Source organism: Suricata suricatta, chromosome 6 (genome assembly GCF_006229205.1).
Source record: "Suricata suricatta isolate VVHF042 chromosome 6, meerkat_22Aug2017_6uvM2_HiC, whole genome shotgun sequence".
Taxonomy (NCBI): Eukaryota; Metazoa; Chordata; class Mammalia; order Carnivora; family Herpestidae; genus Suricata; species Suricata suricatta.
Window position 1 is genome coordinate 62690521 of NC_043705.1, and position 20182 is coordinate 62710702.

Sequence of the window (20182 nt, forward strand, 5' to 3'; positions counted from 1 at the left end):
ATTCTGTGTCACCCTCTCCTGTTCATGCTGTCTCTCTTTTGCTCAAAAATACTTAAAAGACTGCATATTTTACTTGATTTCTCTTTTAGAAACCTATTTGGTAATGTTTTCGGGTAAATAATTGAGGAAAACAAATCCCAATTACCACCTGACAGTTGAAGTGCATTTTGTAATTCAGTAGGAACATACAAAAGCCAAGTACTATCAAGATGACATTTGAAAAACCATTTAAAAAAGGCTTGTAGAAGGCAAAAAAACATTCCCTAGCATGTTTAAAGCACACTACTTGGTTTTGGCTTTTTACCTTTTGTGCTTCCTTAAAAATTAGGTTTGCATATTGTGTTTTGTTTAAAAAATTATAGGCAAATAAATTACAGCTTTGACTACTATAGAAAGATTAATTTGGTATTTAGTCATGATGGGCCAGACTGTCTCCTTTGAAAAGGGTTTATTTCACATAAAGCTATCCTGTAAGGGAAAAAATTTAAATAACAAATAAAAAAGTTTGATATCTTTTAATGCTTTCATATTATTTCATTTTTAAAGAAAGTTAAATGTCAGATATGTTTCATCCTTCTGTTGACTAGTTAACATTAAAAGTCAATTTCAAATGGTTAGAGAGAATCAACCAGGTCATCGTCAGTCCATTCTTCCTAAGAAGGAAAGAAAATGTAGTAAGAATAACATTACACTGAAGCATAACATTATTGTTTATCTCCTTACTTCCTTTTACTCTGGTGATTACAGGAAGGTAAATCAACCAGGAAAATTTGTAGTAGTTCAGTCTTAGAGCAATATGGCTTGGTCCTACCAAACTACACCAATCCATGCTACAAGATGTAGCATGTCCTATTTCTGCTGCCTTCCATAATCACAGGAAGAATTCTTCATCAAGTAACAACCGTACTGCTTCAAAATAGGCTAACATAATAAGACAATGTACATAAAGAAGGGTGCAAAAAAATGAAAATGAAGGCTGTCAAAGCCCACTCCTCTATTAATACTCGCATTCTGGAATGATAAAATCTTAACAGTATGCTCAGACCAAATTGTACAACAAGAATAACTTAAAATTTACCTTTGAAGAACGTACCTCCTCATGTTTGGGTTTCTTGGAGACATAATCATCATCTTCATAGCCTTTCCTCTTCTTCCTATAATTGAGCAACCATCAATAAGCAATGGAATACTGGTAACAGAAACTACAAAATAAATTTGCAAGGCTGGTAACTGGTATGCATACAGCTGCTGAAGAACAAAGCCTGGATAAATGGAAAGAGGAATTATGGATAAGAAGAGAGTATCCTTCAAACTAATCTTTATGTTCAATGCAATTCAAACTAAAATCCTAATAAAATTTTTCATGGAACCTGTCAAGTGTAACTCGTATGTGTGAAAGACTGTGCAACAATCACAAAAGAATCTGAAAGAACTGTGGGGCTCTTGTCCCAATTATCATCACTATATATGAGAGATACGGTAACTTAAAGTATGGGACTGGCACAAATCAAACAGATCAATGATCAGAGCAGACAGGCAAAAACCAGGTAGGTATATATATATATAGGAATTTAATCTACAATGAATATTTAACTGAGAAAAATTATTAATCTTAAAAATGACTAGTGTAACATTATGGACTTAAAAATGATTATTAATGAGATTTCTACCTTAGAACATTCACAAATCTAAATTGTTTTAACAGCTGAACAAAAAGCAAAATGTAGGTTAACTTAGGGTAAGAAAAGATATTCAGATGTAAAGGTCTAAAACAACACAAAGTAAAACACGAAGAAATCTATGACAAAGTGAAACAACAGAAGAGAACAGCTTTAAAATACATTGGAAGAGTATTTAAAAATATATCAAGAGCTACAAATTAAGAAAATACCACCAGAAAACTACTCAAGGGTTATAAGCAAGCAATACAGAAGTAGAAATAAAAATGACTGTTGAATACAGAAACATCAGTGCCTCATAGTAATATGGGAAATGCAAATTAAAATACCAATGTGATAGCTCTTTTTTCACCCAGATGGGTAAAAGTTAAAGATTGGTACTGTTAAATGTTGTACAATATGTTTGAAACATTAATGAAGAGAAAAAACAAACTTACTTCACACACACATGCAGAGAAATGGATGGCAAAGGTAAACCAACTAGAAATTAACCTCTGAGGTCTCAAGTGGATTTGGGTTTTGGTCTAGGAGAACTTTGGTTTACCTGAATCGATTGACTTTAATAATGACAATATAGTTATTACTTGTGTAACGGAAAAAGACAAAGGAATTCCTTTATAAAGAAAACAAATACATTAACTAAAGTAGTGCCTGTAAGTGTGGTCCACAGACCAGTGCTAGGCCGTGAACCATTTCCAGTATGCTTCAAGTACAAAAACTGAGTGTGTGCTTAGAAACTTTTACAGCAATTTCACTGATTTTATGACTGCTGAATCTAATAAAATTTAAGCTTATATTTGTCTATTTCATTTTCTAATAATTTATGAACTGCATTTTATAATGGATTAAAAAAAGTCCCTTTATATACAGTTTGAAAAGTACCTCTAAAGTACTCGTGGACATGCAGAATTTGCTTGACACAGTGTAAAGCAGATAGTAACTTGGAGTAAGAGGTACTCTGGCAATTAGGAATTTTGGCTTGTGGGCCATTCAGTTACCTAGCTAGAAGAGGAGATTAATAATTCAGTGGTCTAATCCAGAGGGTGATAACATTTTCTTTAAATGGGCAAAAAGTAAACATTTTATACCTGTAGGCCATACAGTCACAACTACCCAACTCCTGCTGTAGTGTGAAAATGGCAACAGACAACATGCAAACTAAGGGAAATGTCTCTGGGTCAAGACAAGTTTTTCTAAAAACAGGTAGTTCACGTTTGGCCTGTGGGCCAGAATTTGCCAACCCCTTCAAACTCTATGTGAAAAGAATATCATCAGTGCTATAATAATTTCACTTATCAAAGTCAACATTTTTTTACTTACTCATTCCTAAGAGTTACCACTGAAACCCAGGAGTGAAAACTACCCATTTTAAGTCCTATGCTAAGCCATGCTTTGCAATTATAGTTATGAATATAATAAAGTCCCATATTTGGCATGCTTCATAAATCCTTGGATATTCTACTACCACTGCGTAGTTACACAATTGGACTCGTGTACCTGGATCTGAAGGCCAAGGAACACTGTTCTGGTTTCTCATACATTATCCAATTGAGTATATTCACCAATTAGAGAGAGAACGTCTTCGATGCCTCCTTAACTTTAAGTTGCCAGGGCTAACTCTCAATACTGACAAGGAAGGCAGAACCTTTGAATCAGAATGCATGCCACAGGAAACAGAAAATAGTCTTCCCATTCTTCTTATCTGCCTGGATGCCCAACTGTTCAAACCACCAAAGGATTAGGTTTGAGTAGATCCCCCCCTTCAATTTGCAAATCATAAAGAACCCAAATTCTCTGACTGCCACACTTAGCCTACAAATCGATAAGATACCTTATAGGTGTTCCTTACAGCTACCAAGAAGGTATCTAACAGCACATTTTCTTCCTGGTTCTGTCTTCAGTATAAAGTTTACCACTGAAAGAAAATGAGCCAACTTTCCCTACTCTACCAAAGAGCAACCTTGAAAAGTATGCTTGTTCCCTCAGACAAGGTATCAGACCTGCAAAGAACCCAAAGATTAGACGGGCAAGAAGAGGTTCAAAGATTCCTGAGGAAGACTAGAGACTCCACACGGAGTGTAAGAATGGGACAGGGCCTGCAAGCCAAAGAACATGTCAGTCACAGCCTGAGACCTGTAGTAACAAAGTCCAACCATTACCTCGTGTTTATCCTGTTAGAAATGTCCACTCAATTTAAAAAACATCCAACTTAACGGGTAAGTCATTTTTCCCCCCCAAAAGCAAACATTTACCAATTAAATGATTTATTTTAAGAAAGGGCCAGACTTGAAAACAATTGTCAAATAACACATCCACTTACGTAATTACGTTAAGGCCAAGCTCAGCAGAGTGACATCTCTCTAACTTCTGTTTCAGAACAGCAACTTCTTCAGGTCTGGGTGGTTCATATTTTTTTACCAAGTTTCTCATACCTATGTGGATAAAAAAGATTTATAACATAATAAAAAGCCTTTTTTCCATAAGGGAGCCAAATATTTTCCCACCTTATAATAGGAATAATAACAAAACTCTTGAAATGTGATTATTATCAGGATTTGCATGGTTCTACATTAAAATCCAATGAACAGCATACTTCAAGTAATGAAAGCTGTCTGCTGGTTAGCCCGTATCACATACAACGTAAAAATAAGCATGTTGTACATTCCAGTCAGTTTTTTTCCCCCAAATCCCACCACGGTCACTGTCTGCTCAGGTCTAAGGCTTTAAAAATCCCATGATTTAGTGAACATGCTTTGTTCGCTGCCACCAACCGTATTTATAACATTCTCTTCTACAGATGGTGGTCCAAAGGTTATACCTCTTTACAAAGGAAACCATTATCAGATAACATGTAATAAAGGGAGGATGCTTAGTAAAATGTGTCAATGATCCTTTGCTTCAACAACATGCAGAACCTATACGATAAAGCATTGCCAAGAAAACAAAAATGTCTTCTTTAGGATAAAAGCAAACTACTTTTTCAGTGACTTCTTAATTGCAAAATCATTCTCTACCAACCAAAGAATATAAACCTCAAGATTTTTCAAGGGAATGATGAGAGATCCAGGGCTTATTATTAGCCGGCCACAGGCTCAAATAGGGAGAGCTACTGGCTTCTTTATACTGCAAACAAAGCAGTGTTTTCAACTGAATTAATACTTATGACTCAGTACCCTTAGGACAGTATCTTTGTTCCAAAACCTTATGAGTAGGATACCTTAATATTGTTAAAGATCTGAATAGTTTGTCGAGAGCTTCATGTTAAAACAAGTAGAGTTAAAAAAGATACCTGAGAAGAAGTCAGTAATAAACTGCCAGGGTACAAGGAGCCTGTGGGTTACCTTTAAGGCCCCTTTAACCTACTAAATTCCATGATCCTAATGAAGATCTCTAGCCAAACCACAATTAGCTTGGGAAGTGAACCCTCTAGTGGTGTAACTGAAGACATACAGTTTTGTGATTCATAAATCACCAATTCATCCCTCTCAATGAAAGAGGAAAGGAAGCCTTCCATTTCAAGCAGAGAATCAAGAAATGATATTTACATGCTCTGAAGCATCTCGACTTTTAAAACCTAAAACAACATAAAAAATATGCTATTTTATTGGTTTATTATTTCAACTGTCAATTTAATGAACAAGGACAAATACCCCCAAAAATGTGAGGGACAAACACAATACACTGAATCCTAAAGCCTAGTAGCCACGAGCACTAGTGTGACATGGACAAGAATTAAAGAGCTGGCTAATCTCTACTCAACCATTAACACAAGGTTTCTCAACAATGGCACTCAGTAGTGTCACTCAGTTTGGGCTATAAAATTCTTTGCCAGAGGGGCAATATTTGTTTCCCAAGTCTGCTATCAAAAGACCACAAACTCAATATGGTTTTAAACAACAGGAAAGGATTCTCTCACAGTTCTGAAGCCCCGAGTCTGAAATCCATTTCACTGGGCCAAAATAAATGTCAGCAGAGCCACGCTCCCTCCGGAGGCTCCAGGAAAAAATCCAGCCTCTGCTGCCTGCCAGCACCCCTTGGCTTGTGGCCATCTCACTCTGATTTTCAAGGCTGTCATCTCTGCTCTGCCTTCACAATGCCTTCTCTATCAAACGTACCTCTGCCTTCTCTAATCAAGACTCCTGAGATGAATTTATGCCCTACCTGGATATCCGAGAGGATGTCCCATCTCAAGATCCTTAACTTTAATACATCTGCAGAGACTTTATAATATAAAACTCACACGTTCCAGGGATTCGAACATCAGTATCTTTGGGGAGCCATTTTTCAGCCTGTTGAGACTACGCTGAATTATAAAACGTCTAGCAGCATTCTTTCCTCTACCGCCCCATGAGTTCTGATGCTACAGGTGTCCCAGACAATGCAAAAATCACACCCAATTGAGAACCATGGCTTTTGTAATACCAACAACGTGATTAACAAATGACATGTATTACCTAGTTAGAGCTGATTATAACACAGAACTTCAAATTTAAGTATTATATTTAATTTGGTTCCCTTTAGATCTTTCCCTGTGCCTACCACTTACATATCTGTGCACACTTGAAAAGGACTCGGTTTTGAATCTTAACCCTTTCTGAATCTTATATTTTCACACTTTAATAAGTCTATATATGTGAAAAGTACCTCCTTTCATGTACCATCTAGTTGTTCCCCATCAATGTATCCTTCACGCCTTCATGATACATTGATTCCATGAAAGTAAATGTAAACAACTTATACGGATGTCTCTAGTTAAATATCAAGATGACATTCATTTAGAATGTTCTTCTTTGTAATAGAAGAACATTTTATAAAGTATTCTGGTTTACTTACTTTTCATTATATCTAGTAACTGTGACAAGCAAGTTCTGTTCTCTTTCAGCATCAGACTTTCTGATAAGTAACTGGGAAAGAATGGAAAAAAGTTTTAATTTATTGAACACATACAGCATCTTGAGAAATACGACCTCATAAATTGTTTCCTCCACCTTCATTTCATCATGGTCAGTTTTAAAATTTACTTAAGTATTAAATAACAATACTTCGAACACAGAACTATAATCTGTAACTGTTTAGTCTTAAAGATTTAATACCACTTAGTTTAAAAGATATTTAATATTCAAACTGATCTGTCTAAATTTTGTAATAAATATGGTTTCAGAGAAAAAATGGTATGAAAATAACATTAAAAGTATCAATTATTACTGCAGTTAAGTGTTTAATATATAAACCCTATGAGTCTAACTTAGTTTGACAGATGAGCAGTCTGAGTTACAGGCACAGACAGGTCACGGCTTTGTAACTTGCCCAAAGCGATAAAGATAGGAAGTCGCAGCGCTGGAACCTGGCACTCGGAAGGATTCTCTTAGTCTCCTCAGTATCTAGTTAACTCCTCCTGGTGCTAACATGGATTCAAACCAGTTAGGAATACCACCTTATGCTTTACAAATCTTTTACATCATATTTGCATAGAGGCCAAATCAAAAGTGTTAATATTTTTCCATAAATGGATGTAAAGCCCAATTATCTGTTTTTCTCAGAACCTATGATAGCAGCATGGAAATATAATATTTATACATTCAAATATTTAGTTACTCTGAGCTTGATCTATAATTGATAAAAGCCCAAGTGAACAGATTCTCAAGGCATCAGTAATCTTTCAAACACAAGCACAAAAAAATGATTAATTTCTGTGAAAAATAGTGAAATACAATTACAATAGAAAGACAAGAAATTTTGTTGCTATCTTTTAAACTATCAAGATTATTTAAATGTTATTATAAAAGTGTGGTACCTAAGTTTGATATCACATCATCATCTATGATGGAAATTTATTTTAGATATTAAAATACATTTCTGGCTATCAGTAATACTACTAGTTTTTTCCTTGCTGTTTTCTCCCTAAAGCCCCTCACATTTTTGGCATCTTCTTTTGTTTCGTTTCATTCTTCCTTTCCTTTCCACTTCTTAAACGTAAGGGTGATGCATTTGGTTCTAAGAATTAGCTGACCATACCCTTTGCCTCTATGAAACTTTAAATTAGCAATTCAATCTCAATCCTGAATTAGAATTTTAATATTTTGATTTTAAAAATTCAGTAAAAGAAAAAAAAAGGAAACTCTGAACTAACAACAGAACATCCTAGGAGTAATCATCTAGGCTAGAACATCCAGGATAGAACAGCGCACGGGCTTTCCCTTTTTGAAACCAGCAATATAAGTAAAGGCAATTCCAATGTATCCTCAAAGTTTGCAAAGTAAATTGGAACTTAAAAGCAATTTGAAAACATTTCCTCAAAGGAAAAAAAAAATGCCCATATGTTTATAGTCCCTGGGAAGTTCAGAAGTGTATTTAATTTGCAATGAGTCCAAGTTTCCACGACTTCAGTTTTGGCTATCTGAAATTGTAACTACATTTGGACTTTAGGATGCTTCATGTCTCTGTTATCTACTTAAGAAAAATAGAAAAATCTCACCACTGGAGCATAAGATACGATGTATAAGTGGATTCATCAAATATTTGGTTAGCTGAACTCTGGAAAAGGGAGGATGGAAGCTCCACACCTAACCTCCAAAGACACCCATTATCTGCTGGCTATCATTCCTAACAAGGATTTAGAGCTTCGTTTGTTTTAATAGCACAGTGGATGGAATATAGAAGGCACTCAATAAAGTGTTGCTTAAATAAGTGGAGGTATAGATTACTTTGGGATGAAATATTTAGATTTATCCACCTTTGGTGAGCTATGTTTGTGTAGAAGAGGCATAACATAACCCTAAGCCCACAATCCCTTATCTTGGACTTGTTTTGAAATTCATAAGGTATTCGTGTTTTGGAAACGCAACCTGGTAAAAACTCCAGTGATGTCTGTGGAAGTATGTCCAGTTATCAGTTATACTCACACTCTGTAAGGAAACATATACATACTCCCATTAAGTAGAACAAAGACGAAATCACATGTGTTCATGTTTGCTGCCACCATTAGCAACAGATTCTGAAACCAGGGATGCGGGGATTACAATCATGTAGAACGGTTTAAGTTCAGAAAGTTTTATCATCTTTCTTCCTCACCTTTTTCTTAGGAAAAAAATCGGGCAGAACTTCAAAAGCCATAGAGAAATTATAAAAATTTACAAAGTCTAAATGTGCTACTAGCCTGTGCTTAAATTACAAATCAGTATGACAATAATGCTTGCTTAATCTGTGCACAAGACTTTGTTGTAAAGAATCAAGCAAACGGAATTCAGGGAAGGTGTTTATCGCAAAGCCTGGCTCACCGTGTGCATGTATGTGTCAGCTATCCACAGCTCATGTGCAATTCACTGGGACGTTCCCTAAAGCCTTATTCATGCCACAGTTCCTTCCTGAATTTCCCATGCCACACATGCTCGACAGCAGGAGATGAATGACAAACCAAGGCAGATTATGTGCTGAGCATGTTGCTTATCAGTTCATAAAACTTGCCCTATACTGAAAGCGAAGCTTTCTCAGTCTTCCAAGGATCGCTGGATTTCCTTCTACTTTCGTCACAAAATAGATCTTCTCAGCTCAAAGATACTCAATTTTTAAAGATTTCCTTAAAAGGTGATTTCATTTCTTCTCTCAGTTGCCTTCACCAACCCTCCCAACCACAAGAGATATAAAGGACTATAATCACAAAGCGAATTTCATGAAAAAACTCAGTCTCCAAGGAAGGAATAAACTGACTCTCAGCAAAGTTAAAACACCGATCAATACCTTTCCATAGTGATTCCTGCTCGAGATGCACTAGATAAAATGGCAGTCAGGGCAATTTGCGAAGGTGTGTATAAAAGGTAAGCATCTGTCAATGCAATTCTATTAAGAAAGTCATCAGCTGTTTTCCTCAACATCTCTGGATTCTCCATCATGGGGTAGCGAGTCTAGAAAGGAAATTTGCAAATGTTATCATTTCTGAGAGTTAATGCAGTAATAACAGTTCAAAAATATTTATATTAACAAGATAATACTTAACAGAATTTTTATTTATGTAATTAATACCCAAGCTTAATCGTTTCATGTAAGATTGTTCTGTATTCAGCATCAGAATGTACCCAAAGTGCAGTCATTAAATTCTGCATGTTTTAAAAATCTGCTTTTTCTCAGTAGCTTTCACACTTTTTCTCTTTTTTTTTTTAATCACAACCCATAACAAGAAATATATGCTTTAAGATAATTTATCTAAACTTCCTAGTATAATACTTCACACTATTCTGATTTATGTTAATCCTTCTTTTTGTCCTTTTTCCACCTAAAGAGGAAAGGGAAGAGAAGAAGGGGAAGTGAGGTTTGAAGTTGACCTAGGAAACACATAATTCTGAGATAAAGGCTCCTCAGAGCAATCCAGGTGATTCAGCTACAAGACAATTTAGGAATCAAAGCACTGCCTCATCTTGATTTGAAATCCCTGCTACTTAAAGTTTTCTTTTGGGAAGAAGTAAATGGAAATGGATCTTGGTTTGATTACAGAATGATTTTTAGAATATGCCCAAGAAATACAGAAGATCTCATACCTCCTAAACGCTCTTCTTACACTTAAGATGAACTCTAAATCCTAAACCCTTGATCTATTTCAGGTACCAGCATCAAGTCCCAAAGCACTAAGAAACTTCTTCTATGCCCTCAACAAAACATCCAGAGTCAGCTGTACCACCACACTCACATCTTACTCTCCGGATGTGCCTGACCTCTGGTATGACAAATTCAGACATTCCACTCTGACTACAGTGCTCCTTTCCCTAATATATTTGCTCAATTACTTCACAGCTATTTCCTTACTTCCTCCTCAGAACCTCTGGTCCCTTATCCCTCTATTTGCTCCTCCTCACCAATGTCCACTGGTCCTCATGTCCCTCCAGAATTCCCTGACCCAACTTGCTGCCAACATATTTCTGAGAAAACTTTAACATCAGCTGAATTCATGCAATCTTCCACTTTGTAACCATATCCTGATTCTGAGTGCTGCTACAGAAAACAATACCACCAAGACTCTGGTAATATTACTATAAATTCAAGTTCACGGACCTCAGCAAGGCTTTTAACAATATTGTTCCACAGAAAATATGTTCTCTCATTTTTCAGTGACTGTGTTCAACACTTTCCACCTGTCTCAACGTCTCTGATAATTTTCAGAAGCTCCAACACTCTTTGTAAATGATCTCTGCTTTTAAGAAAGAAAGACACTCTTTCCTGTCAGCACCAATCGCCCAGGCCTACACCGTCCTCAATCCATACTTTCCTCTTCCCTTCTGTTAACATAAAGAGCTATTATTCTCTCAAGGCCAATTCTACTTTGCTTCAAATCCCCTGCCAACTCTTACCATACTCCAAAGAGAAACCTGACTTCTCTTCCCTTCTTCAAGCTTTTTCTCATGCCTCTGTGTCCTCATCAGTTTCTTCCACAAAGCAAAACATAAAACTGTCTATTTCTAGAAGTTCCCCCATCTTCTCAATCACCTTTTTCCATTTCAAAGGAAGCTGTTTAATCCATGTTACACAAACTTTTCTCACCTTCTATGTGTTCCCCTCTAGCTCTAGTCTGTTTTCTTTCTCCACACTAAACGGAGACAAATTTCACAAAAATCACAAAGGACCCTTCTGGTACTAAATCGAGTAAACACTACCCTTTTGCTTTTACTTTGCCTGAGTTCTGAACACGACTGAAAAGAGAGCCTGTGCTCACCTTCTAAAAGTATTGTTCTTCCCTTTACTTCTCCAAAACATGCTCTGGAGATCCTTTAGCCTCCTTACTGGCATCTTACCTTTCTCTAGTTGCTCTTTAAATGGTCCCCTACGGCCAAGGCACTTTAAATTTTCAGGAGCAACAACACCTAAATCTATTCTGATTTAGCCTAGCTTTCTTCTCTGACCGCCAGACATGCCTGATGTTCTGCAGGTATTAAAAATTATGTCCTAAAAACCAGATTAATCAATCAACCCCCACCCCTCCACCATCCACAAATCTCTCCTAGGCCAGTGTTTCCTTTATCAGGAAGTGAACCACCATCTACCTATATCCTTAAGCCAGAAACCTGGGCTTCCTCCTCTGTTCTCAATCTCTATATGAAATCAGTCTTCAAGCTCTAGTGATTCTGCCAGAAATTTCTATCCAAGAGATTCTCTCTGTATCCACTGCCACTATGAGAGTCAAACTACCCACCACCTTTCGCTGGACTACTCTACCAGCATCTGACCGGTACCCCTGCATCCATTCTGATCCATTCTCCACACTCGGCCTGACACGTGCATATGTACAATAAATATCTGATGCAGGCTGATGCAGGGGCTTGCCAACAGGATTTTTTTATTAACTGCAAACCTAATTATGCAAATCCCCAGACTTAAACCTTACAGTGGTTTCCCACTGCTCTATTCAAGATCCTTAGTATCATCTCCACAGTCTAAACTCTACCTCCCCCTCAGGCAGCACTTTGTGGCAGTCTTCCCCCTCTATCTCCAAGCTCTGCTTAGGTGTTTTAGTGCACCATCATTTCTTGGATCTGAGCCTTTGACCAAAGAAGGCTCCCTGACTAGGATGTTCTATTACCTAATTCCTACTCTTGCTCTGAAATTCCACTCTAAATGACACTTTCTTAGACCTGTCTTCCTTTCCTCTCAACCTGCTATCTCGTTCTAAGGTATCCTGTATTTTCCCCTCTGTGATACTGAGCATCGTGAATACATGACTAATATTTCAGATTCTTCTGGTTAAAGAACTATAGCAAAAGGGAACACACTACTAGTTTACTTTTTATCTCGGCAAGATTACCTTTAAATCAATGAGAAAGCCCTCAAATGGTCTATAAGGATTGTGGACAATAAGGTGGAAATTCAGTTGCTGTATGAGAAGTAGTTCGTATTCCAAAATCTGTTCAAGGGCCTTCTCCTGTCCAAGAGGACTCTCTCGCAGATTTCCAACAAACTGTGGACTAGATACATTGAATTCATCTACTTTGCAGGCCAAAAACGCACAAGTGAGCCTAGAAGAAAAAATAAAGGGAAGGGAATGGTATCTGTACATACTCGAGAAATATCTGAATATTATATTTCTTAAAATAGGTTCTAAAAATGTTTAATATTAACAAGTGACTATGGCTAAACACTGCAGGAAATTTATTTAAAAAGAGACAGAGAAAGTTTCCTGTTCAAACTTTCTATCCATTAGGAGACTATAAAATTAGATTGAACAGTACAATCTTGCCACAGCATTGAACTATTATTGATTTAATGGCAGTTTCATATAATTCAATATAACTATCTGGAAAAATAACTGAAGAACAAGAGTCCTCTGTATCATGAAATGCAGATGGAAGAACACAACACGACAGACAGGAGTACCTGGGAAGAATGCAGAGACAGAAGGTAGGTTACAAGGACACTGTGGCCATGCAAGGCCCCGAGGGATGGCTCTGAAGGCATTTCCATAGGGATTATTACCTCAGGAACAAACCTATGTAAAACTCTTGTGGCTACCACCCTAAATTTCACAGTGAGAAGCCAATCATAAAATTACCCCCAAAATCAAGACTCAAAGTAACAAGGGCCTGACCTGGACTAGCAGAAATGGAAATGAGAAAGAGAAAATAAACAGGGACAATGTTACTGACAGCAAGCTCTTTGATGAGTCTCACACTAACTTCATCTTTATGTTTAACGGACCTTTGTTAAATTCAAGTGAATATAGAGCTACAAGACTTGTACGCTAACTGATGTAGGAGAGAAGGTACCACAGAGGATTCTCATTGGAGCAACAGGGAAAAGGAAGGTGCCACTAATAGAAAGAGGTATTAGGGAAGTTAGTTTTAGAGAAACAGAATTTAAGTTTGGACAAGCTGAAGTTCAGATGACATCAGTATTACAGGGAGGGACGTACTGTAGATATATAAGGAGTATAAGGACAGTGTATATTCAGAACAGAATACAAGTCTAAGTTATAAGCACAGTGTAAATTCAGAATAGAATACAAGTCAAAGTCATTGTTTATTAGAAAGTCATTTTTCCCACACACACAAATAGTGTAAAAGTCTTCTTAAATGAAATCAATAAAATAGAATTATACTCACATTATTATCCGGGGGTGATATTCCATTACTGAATTATTAAGATAAAAACGCTTGAAATACATACAAGCAGTACCCTAAGATTAAAAATATATATTATTTTTATTATATGCTATCAGAATCTTTCACACATACGTTAAGTTTTATTAAAAATTTTTTAAATTTATTTATGTAAAGATTTCTTTAAAAAAAATTACCCATACAAAATAACAAAACTTAATTCTTCCTTAATCATATAAATTGTGATGAATTACTACAGAAACACCGTAGCCAAAGACCCTTTGTTGTCCCTCCTCACCCACCCTGGGTTATCCTTCCTATGGGCAATGACTTAATTTTAAAAAGTCTCTGTGTATTTATTATTTTTTTTAAGTTTGTTTATTTTGAGAGAGCGAGAGAGCGCGCACACGCGCGAGGAGAGGGACAGAGAGAGAATCCCAAGCAGGGTCCGCATTGTCAGAACAGGCAGAGCCTGATGCATGGCTCGAACTCACAAACCATGAGATCATGACCTGAGCTGAAATCAAGAGTCGGACACTTAATTGAGTCACCCAGGTGCCCCGTGTGTGTGTTTATTTTAGACTTCAGAGTAACAAAGCCATCTAGATTAGAAAAAAGCAAGAAAAACATACAAATATTCAGAGCTTAGCCAGTCAATCTTGTGAAAACCTGACAGAATTAACACAGTTGGGGCAAAAAGCCTTCTCTAAATCCACTCTCGGTCTGTGTGACAGAATCATGATCATGACACCAAACTATAAACAGGAGAGGCAGTACCTACCAATTACTGACTATATCCCACGGCCCAGACTCTGTGTCAAGCACCAAGCTACTATCTTTTTTATTCCTTACAACAGCTTGGTGAAGTACTGCCATCAACACTTTACAGAAAAGGAAACTGACTACCAGTGAGGTTAATGGTCTTGTGCAGGTCATACATCCAATAAGGAACAGGGCTGGATTTAAATTTTTTTTTTAACATTTTTAATTTATTTTTTGAGAGACAGAGCGAGCAGGGGAGGGGCAGAGAGAGAGGGAGATGCAGAATCCGAAGCAGGCTCCAGACTGAGCTGTCAGCACAGAGCCCGACGCGGGGCTTGAACCCACAAACTGTGAGATCATGACCTGAGCTGAAGCTGGATGCTTAACTAACTGAGTCACCCGGGCGCCCCCAAGGAACAGGGCTGGATTTAACTAAGACCTGCCTGTACTTTTAACCACTAAGTAATTAGCTAGACCCGACAAGATGAATACTTCTTAAGATAGGAAAAAAAAAAGTTTTCTTTAAATATTTTAAAAGTTTAGCTTTGTGGTTTTATGTGAAACAAAACAATAAAATTCATTAGGTATAAATAAGCATGTTATACAAAGACAAATTCCACAAGTAAGTTCAGTCAAGAATTCACTTTCTTCATTTGAAAAGATCACTTAAACCTACTGCTTTATGTTATAGTTCATTTACCAGAAAACAACCAAATCTGGAGATAGAAAGTCATCAAGTCCATCTAAAATTCTTCATAAATCTTTCTTCTCTAAGAGGAAGGTCAGGTAAACTTAAAAACAAAGAAAATACCATGAGTATTTTTTAACTTGGTATTTCCAATATACTTCAATTTTTTGCAAATTTGAAAATGGAGATTATTTCCAGGGCACCTGGGTGGCTCAGCTGGTTAAGCATCCAACTTTTGGTTTTGGCTGAGGTCATGACCTCATGGTTCATGAGACGGAGCACTACGTCCAATGTGCTGTCAGCATGGAGCTTGGGCTTCTGTCTCTCCCTCTCTTCCTGCCCCTCACCCGATAGATTGAGCACGCTCTCTCTCAAAATAAATAAATATTTTTTTTTAAAAAGGAGATTATTTCCCGGAGGGTTATTCTCCACTGAGTCAGAAGTTATTCACTCTCTATCACTTTAAAACTTCAGATGGACTTTCACTCAAGACAGACTTTCATATGTGATCTGCACTACAAACCTGCAAGACCATTATGAAAAAATATTTTATACTCCTTTTTTTCTTCCAGGTTTTCAACCTCAGTTTATGTTCACTAAACAAGGACACATTCTAAAGAAACAATTACAAGGACAGTGCATTAAATCCATAGAGCCAAAAAGTCTAAACTACCGGTGTCTCCTCACCATTAGCACCGCACAGTAAACACAAACACACAAAGGGAGTCCTTAGAACCAGACATCGGAAACACACACAAGACAATTTTTCACAAAGAGAAATCTCCAGCTTCTCCTAATAAGGTTTAAGACCTTCTTACTGCATGAGTTTCAGCTGGGGCATCTGAATACAAATGATGAATGAATGTATTATTTCAAACATGTGTGACAGACTTGAAACGGCATCAGTCTGTGTTCAACTCCCGGCTCTATTGCTCATTAGTTGAGAACCTGGAGAGAAAATTTTTTTCTTCCTCTAAAAAATGAGGATATCATGACCTATCTAGCAGATCTCAAAATTCTTTTGACAATGGGAATTCCTAAGTTAAGGAATTTATCAAAAAAAATACAGAGTGACTAAAATGTCTACATAAATTACTTATTTATATAACTAAGGTGCATTTTTTTTTTTTTTACTAAAGTGGGTAGAGAACTTAGTTACACATTTAGAAGCGTTCTGATTTCAGAAGTCAGCTAAAGGATATTACACTTTATCCACATCATTACTTACCACAACAGATCTTGGCATTGCAGGCTTAAACACTGAACAGAATTCTAATAGTCTCTTCTCATAATATTTGCAGAGCATCATTTCTTCATGAGGCTCAAGAAAGACTGGATCATTTGGAAGAACCTTTAGATCAAAAGTTACAGCAGAAGTTTAATGAATTCAATAATCTTAAAATACTACTGTCTATCCAGATTAAATTTGGTTTGTATGTCCAACCATTTTTTTTCTTTAGAGAGCTATTGATTCTTACATAAAATAGCTTTAGTAAAATATTTGATAAATTTAAACTATATCATCAATTCAAAATTTCTCAGAATGTCAGTTGGACATCTACTTCTTCAGAGTAAAAAGAATGATGAGAGGGTGAGATATGCTCACAAGTTTGATGTCAATTATAAATCAAGAAGAAGAGCTCTCCATATCCTTTTCTCAGTCATTAAGTCACACAGCTGAGGTAAAAATCAAATCAAGGGTCTCAAGGATGATTCTGACCCTTAAAACATCGCCTATCTGTCTTTATAAACTCTGCACAGAATACACTAGGTGGTCAATAATACAACACTTTTACAACAAATTTTCACTAGGTAGTGTTACTGGTTTAACTATGACTAACAAAAAAAAAGTATGTTTAAGTCCTAACACCCCAGCACCCCAGAATGTGACCTTATCAGGAAACAGTCTCTGCAGGTGTAATTAGTTAAGACAGGTCACACTGACGTACAGAGGGCTCCTAATCCGATATGACTGGTATCCTCATAACAAGAACCTGCCAAGATACAGGCACAGAGAGTACACGGCTGAGAGAGAGAAGTAGAAAGTGGAGTTACAGTGTCACAAGCAAAGGAATGCCTAGGGTTATCAGATGAAAGAGGCAAGATCCTGCCCTAGAGACCACAGATAGCATGTTCTGGCAACAACTTTATCCCAGACTTCTGGCCTCCAGAACTGTGAAACAGCAAATTTCTGTTGTTTTAAGCCACCCACTGTGTGCTACTTTTTTAGAGTACCCCTAGGAAACTAACACAGATTTAAATTTATAGACAGCCTGGCATTGTGATTTAGAGCAGAAATGCTAGAACTAGACTCCTTGGGTTCAAATCCTGGCTCTGCCACTTACCAGCAATGTATTCCTGAAAAGTTACTCCACCATTCTAATACTTCAGCTTCCTCAGCTGTAAAGCGAGGATAATAGCAGTATCCACCTCATGGGAGAGTTAGGATTGAATGAACACTCACTGAATGCTCAGAACAGCGCCTGGTACACAGCACGGCATGTACTACTTTATGCACTACAAAAACGGAGCGGTATGAATCAGACGTGAGTTAAATGTCAAAGGACCTCAGTACCAAAAGGTCTGAAACGCGGAAGGCGTGATGGAGAGACGCTTGCACTAGAAGAGGTGGCACACCTTACGAAAAAAGATTAAACCGGTGTGAGCGTTCCAAGAAAGGATTTGGTTGGCAGGACCAAAGTCTAAACTATCCTCAGGCAACTGGTTTGTGCTAACCCGTCTCCCGTCTCCCTGCATCCGCCCGGCCCCGGGCCCCCGCCCAATCCACCCACCACCCGTTTTCCTGAGGTCTCCTTCTACAACAGAATCTGAAAGGTTCATTTCCCATTTAAAATCTTTCAAAGGTTCTCCATCTCACCCTCATAAACTCCAACTCCCCGCTTCGGCGAGCAAGTTCCCGCACCTGTCCAGAGCTCCGCCCCACAGGATCCAGGGCATTCCGCGACCCGGCCCTGCAACTTCCGCCCTCCCACTTCGCACCTGTGGCTCTGGCCGCCCGGAACGTCCTTTCCGTCTTCTCTGCATCAACTACTGGGAAAAGCCTCCCCTGACATATCCTCTTGACAAATAAAAGGTTCTCCTCCCTCGCTACGTTGGCTTCCTACACTTATCTTCGCCATGTTACTGATTACTCATTTGCCATTCGACTACGTTAATGGCGTCATTCGACTCCTTCCACACAACACCTGGCAAGGTACTCGCCCGTTCATTAAATAAACTCCCTGCGCGCCAGAGACACCCGGGCAGGGGTGGGTGGAGGTGTGCAGAAGCCCCAGGGAAGGCGGGGTGGAGAAGGGAGGGCGGGCAACAGCTGCTCAAGTTTAGAGCCGGGGCAGGGGAGAGGCCACCGGAAGGCTCACCTTCCCGTTGGCGACCGCTTTGCATTTGAATTTACGATTGGCGTCCGCCCGCAGTCGTGCCAGCTGCTCCTCACTGGCGAAAGTCCAGTGCCGCTTCTGGCTACTGTTGTGGTACATCGCGAAATCCCAGAGCGGGGCCAGGAAGTCTGGAGAAAGGACCGCAAACGCCGCAACACCGGAGCGGAGAGCACGTAAGCCTCGACCACGAACCCGCCGAAGCCGAGGGCGTCACCTCGGCGGGCGCGTTGACGTGACGATCACGTGGTGCCTCCGTCCGCAGTCGCGCTTCCGGAGCGGACTAGGAGGAGAACACCCCGCGGGTACCTCCGGGGACGCCAGACAGACAAGTGGGCGGAGCCTACGGATACGCTCCTCCTTTTTGTGAGCGTAGGCTCCAGCTCCGCCCCTTCTCGACAAAATTTAAAGGAGAAGCGACAGGTAGGGGTGTAGAAAAACCGAAGTTTCATGCGGAGGCCAATATGAACAATTCACATGGGGTAATAAGAAGTGGACAGGGGACCTGGGAAGTGGTCACTTTTAATGGGGTGTTCAGGGGCACCTGGGTGGCTCAGTCGGGTAAGCATCTGCCTTCGGCACAGGTCATGAACTCATGAGTTCGTGAGTTCGAGCCCGGCTTCTGGCTCTATGCTGATAGCTCAGAGCCTGGAGCCTGTTTCAGATTCTGTGTCTCCCTCTCTCTCTGCCCCTCCCCCACTCGCTCGTGTGCTCTCTTTCTCTCAAAAATAAACATTAAAAAACTTTTTAAAAATATGTATTCAGAGTACATGAGGAGGAGCAAAGACTTGAAAGAGGTGAGAGAGTATGCCTATCAGTCATGTGGGGGATGATCTTGGGACAGACTGAACAAAGTCCTAAGGCAGAAGTATTCCTGGGTCTTTTTAAAAAAAGGCTGTGCCAGGAACATTACACAAAATGGTTTCAGAGAGCTTGGAACATGATTGAAAAGTGAGAAGCAACGCATATATATTGTTCTGCCACTAATGTGACCCTGTCCTTTTCCTCTTGCAGTTTCCTTCCTCATCTGTTGATTAGTAGCTAGTCTCGTTCCATTTCCATATCTGAAGCACTATGAATGGTAGTTTTAGGATTTTCTTGAATTCATCTTCATTATTGCTCCAAGGGAGGCTTACAATAAGCTATTGGTAATGCTTAAGAGATGTGCAATTTTTATTACTAGTATTTTTTGAATTGCAAAATCTATATGGAGTCCCAAAGCCTTTACTGCTTTTGATATTTGTCCCATTTACGCATACCTTATTCTGTGCCTCACACATCAGGTTAGGAAGATGGACCTACTTACAGCAAATAATTTTTCTAAAACCCAAAGGCAGATAAAGAAAGTTTAGATCTTGAAAATACACATAGGTAACAGGAGGTGGCAGGATATCTGGAACTCTGCTTTCTATGAAAATGTTTTTAGAAGCTTAAGAGAGAGCTTTTTTGTTTCATTTTGGTAGGTGCACTTGAGGGTAGAGTTTGCCAGAGTTATTTAAGTTCCTCACTCTTGAATATTTGTAGTTTATCACTTTGGAAATCCAAACACTCCTTGAACATATGTTGGTGATTTGGACTAGC

The 20182-nt window shown here is 38.5% G+C and overlaps 1 protein-coding gene across 2 annotated transcripts; it reads right to left on the reverse strand.

Annotated features, from left to right (window-relative positions):
• Window positions 1-499: 499 nt before the first annotated feature.
• CCNH (cyclin H) lies at window positions 500-18840 on the reverse strand. 2 transcript variants are annotated; one of them, XM_029942564.1, is made up of 9 exons: window positions 18587-18840; window positions 16435-16557; window positions 13760-13833; window positions 12466-12676; window positions 9417-9580; window positions 6513-6583; window positions 4000-4111; window positions 1094-1154; window positions 500-653 (listed from the first exon to the last, which is right to left on the reverse strand). In XM_029942564.1, the coding sequence occupies exons 1-9, from the start codon at window positions 18701-18703 to the stop codon at window positions 615-617; spliced, it is 972 nt and encodes a 323-aa protein (XP_029798424.1). In that variant the 5' UTR covers window positions 18704-18840; the 3' UTR covers window positions 500-614. The 2 variants fall into 2 exon arrangements, with proteins under 2 accessions (XP_029798424.1, XP_029798423.1); XM_029942563.1 differs by having other exon boundaries at window positions 1079-1154.
• Window positions 18841-20182: the final 1342 nt, after the last annotated feature.

Bases quoted from the DNA above. Each gene is read 5' to 3' on its own strand.
- CCNH (XM_029942563.1), bottom strand. From the start codon at position 18,703: ATGTACCACAACAGTAGCCAGAAGCGGCACTGGACTTTCGCCAGTGAG. The intron at 1,155-3,999 runs GTAAGTGGATGT...GCTCAATTATAG, and splicing joins CTTGGCCTTAACGTAATTAC to GAAGAAGAGGAAAGGCTATG. The intron at 654-1,078 runs GTAAATTTTAAG...TTTCCTTCTTAG, and splicing joins AGGAGGTACGTTCTTCAAAG to GAAGAATGGACTGACGATGA.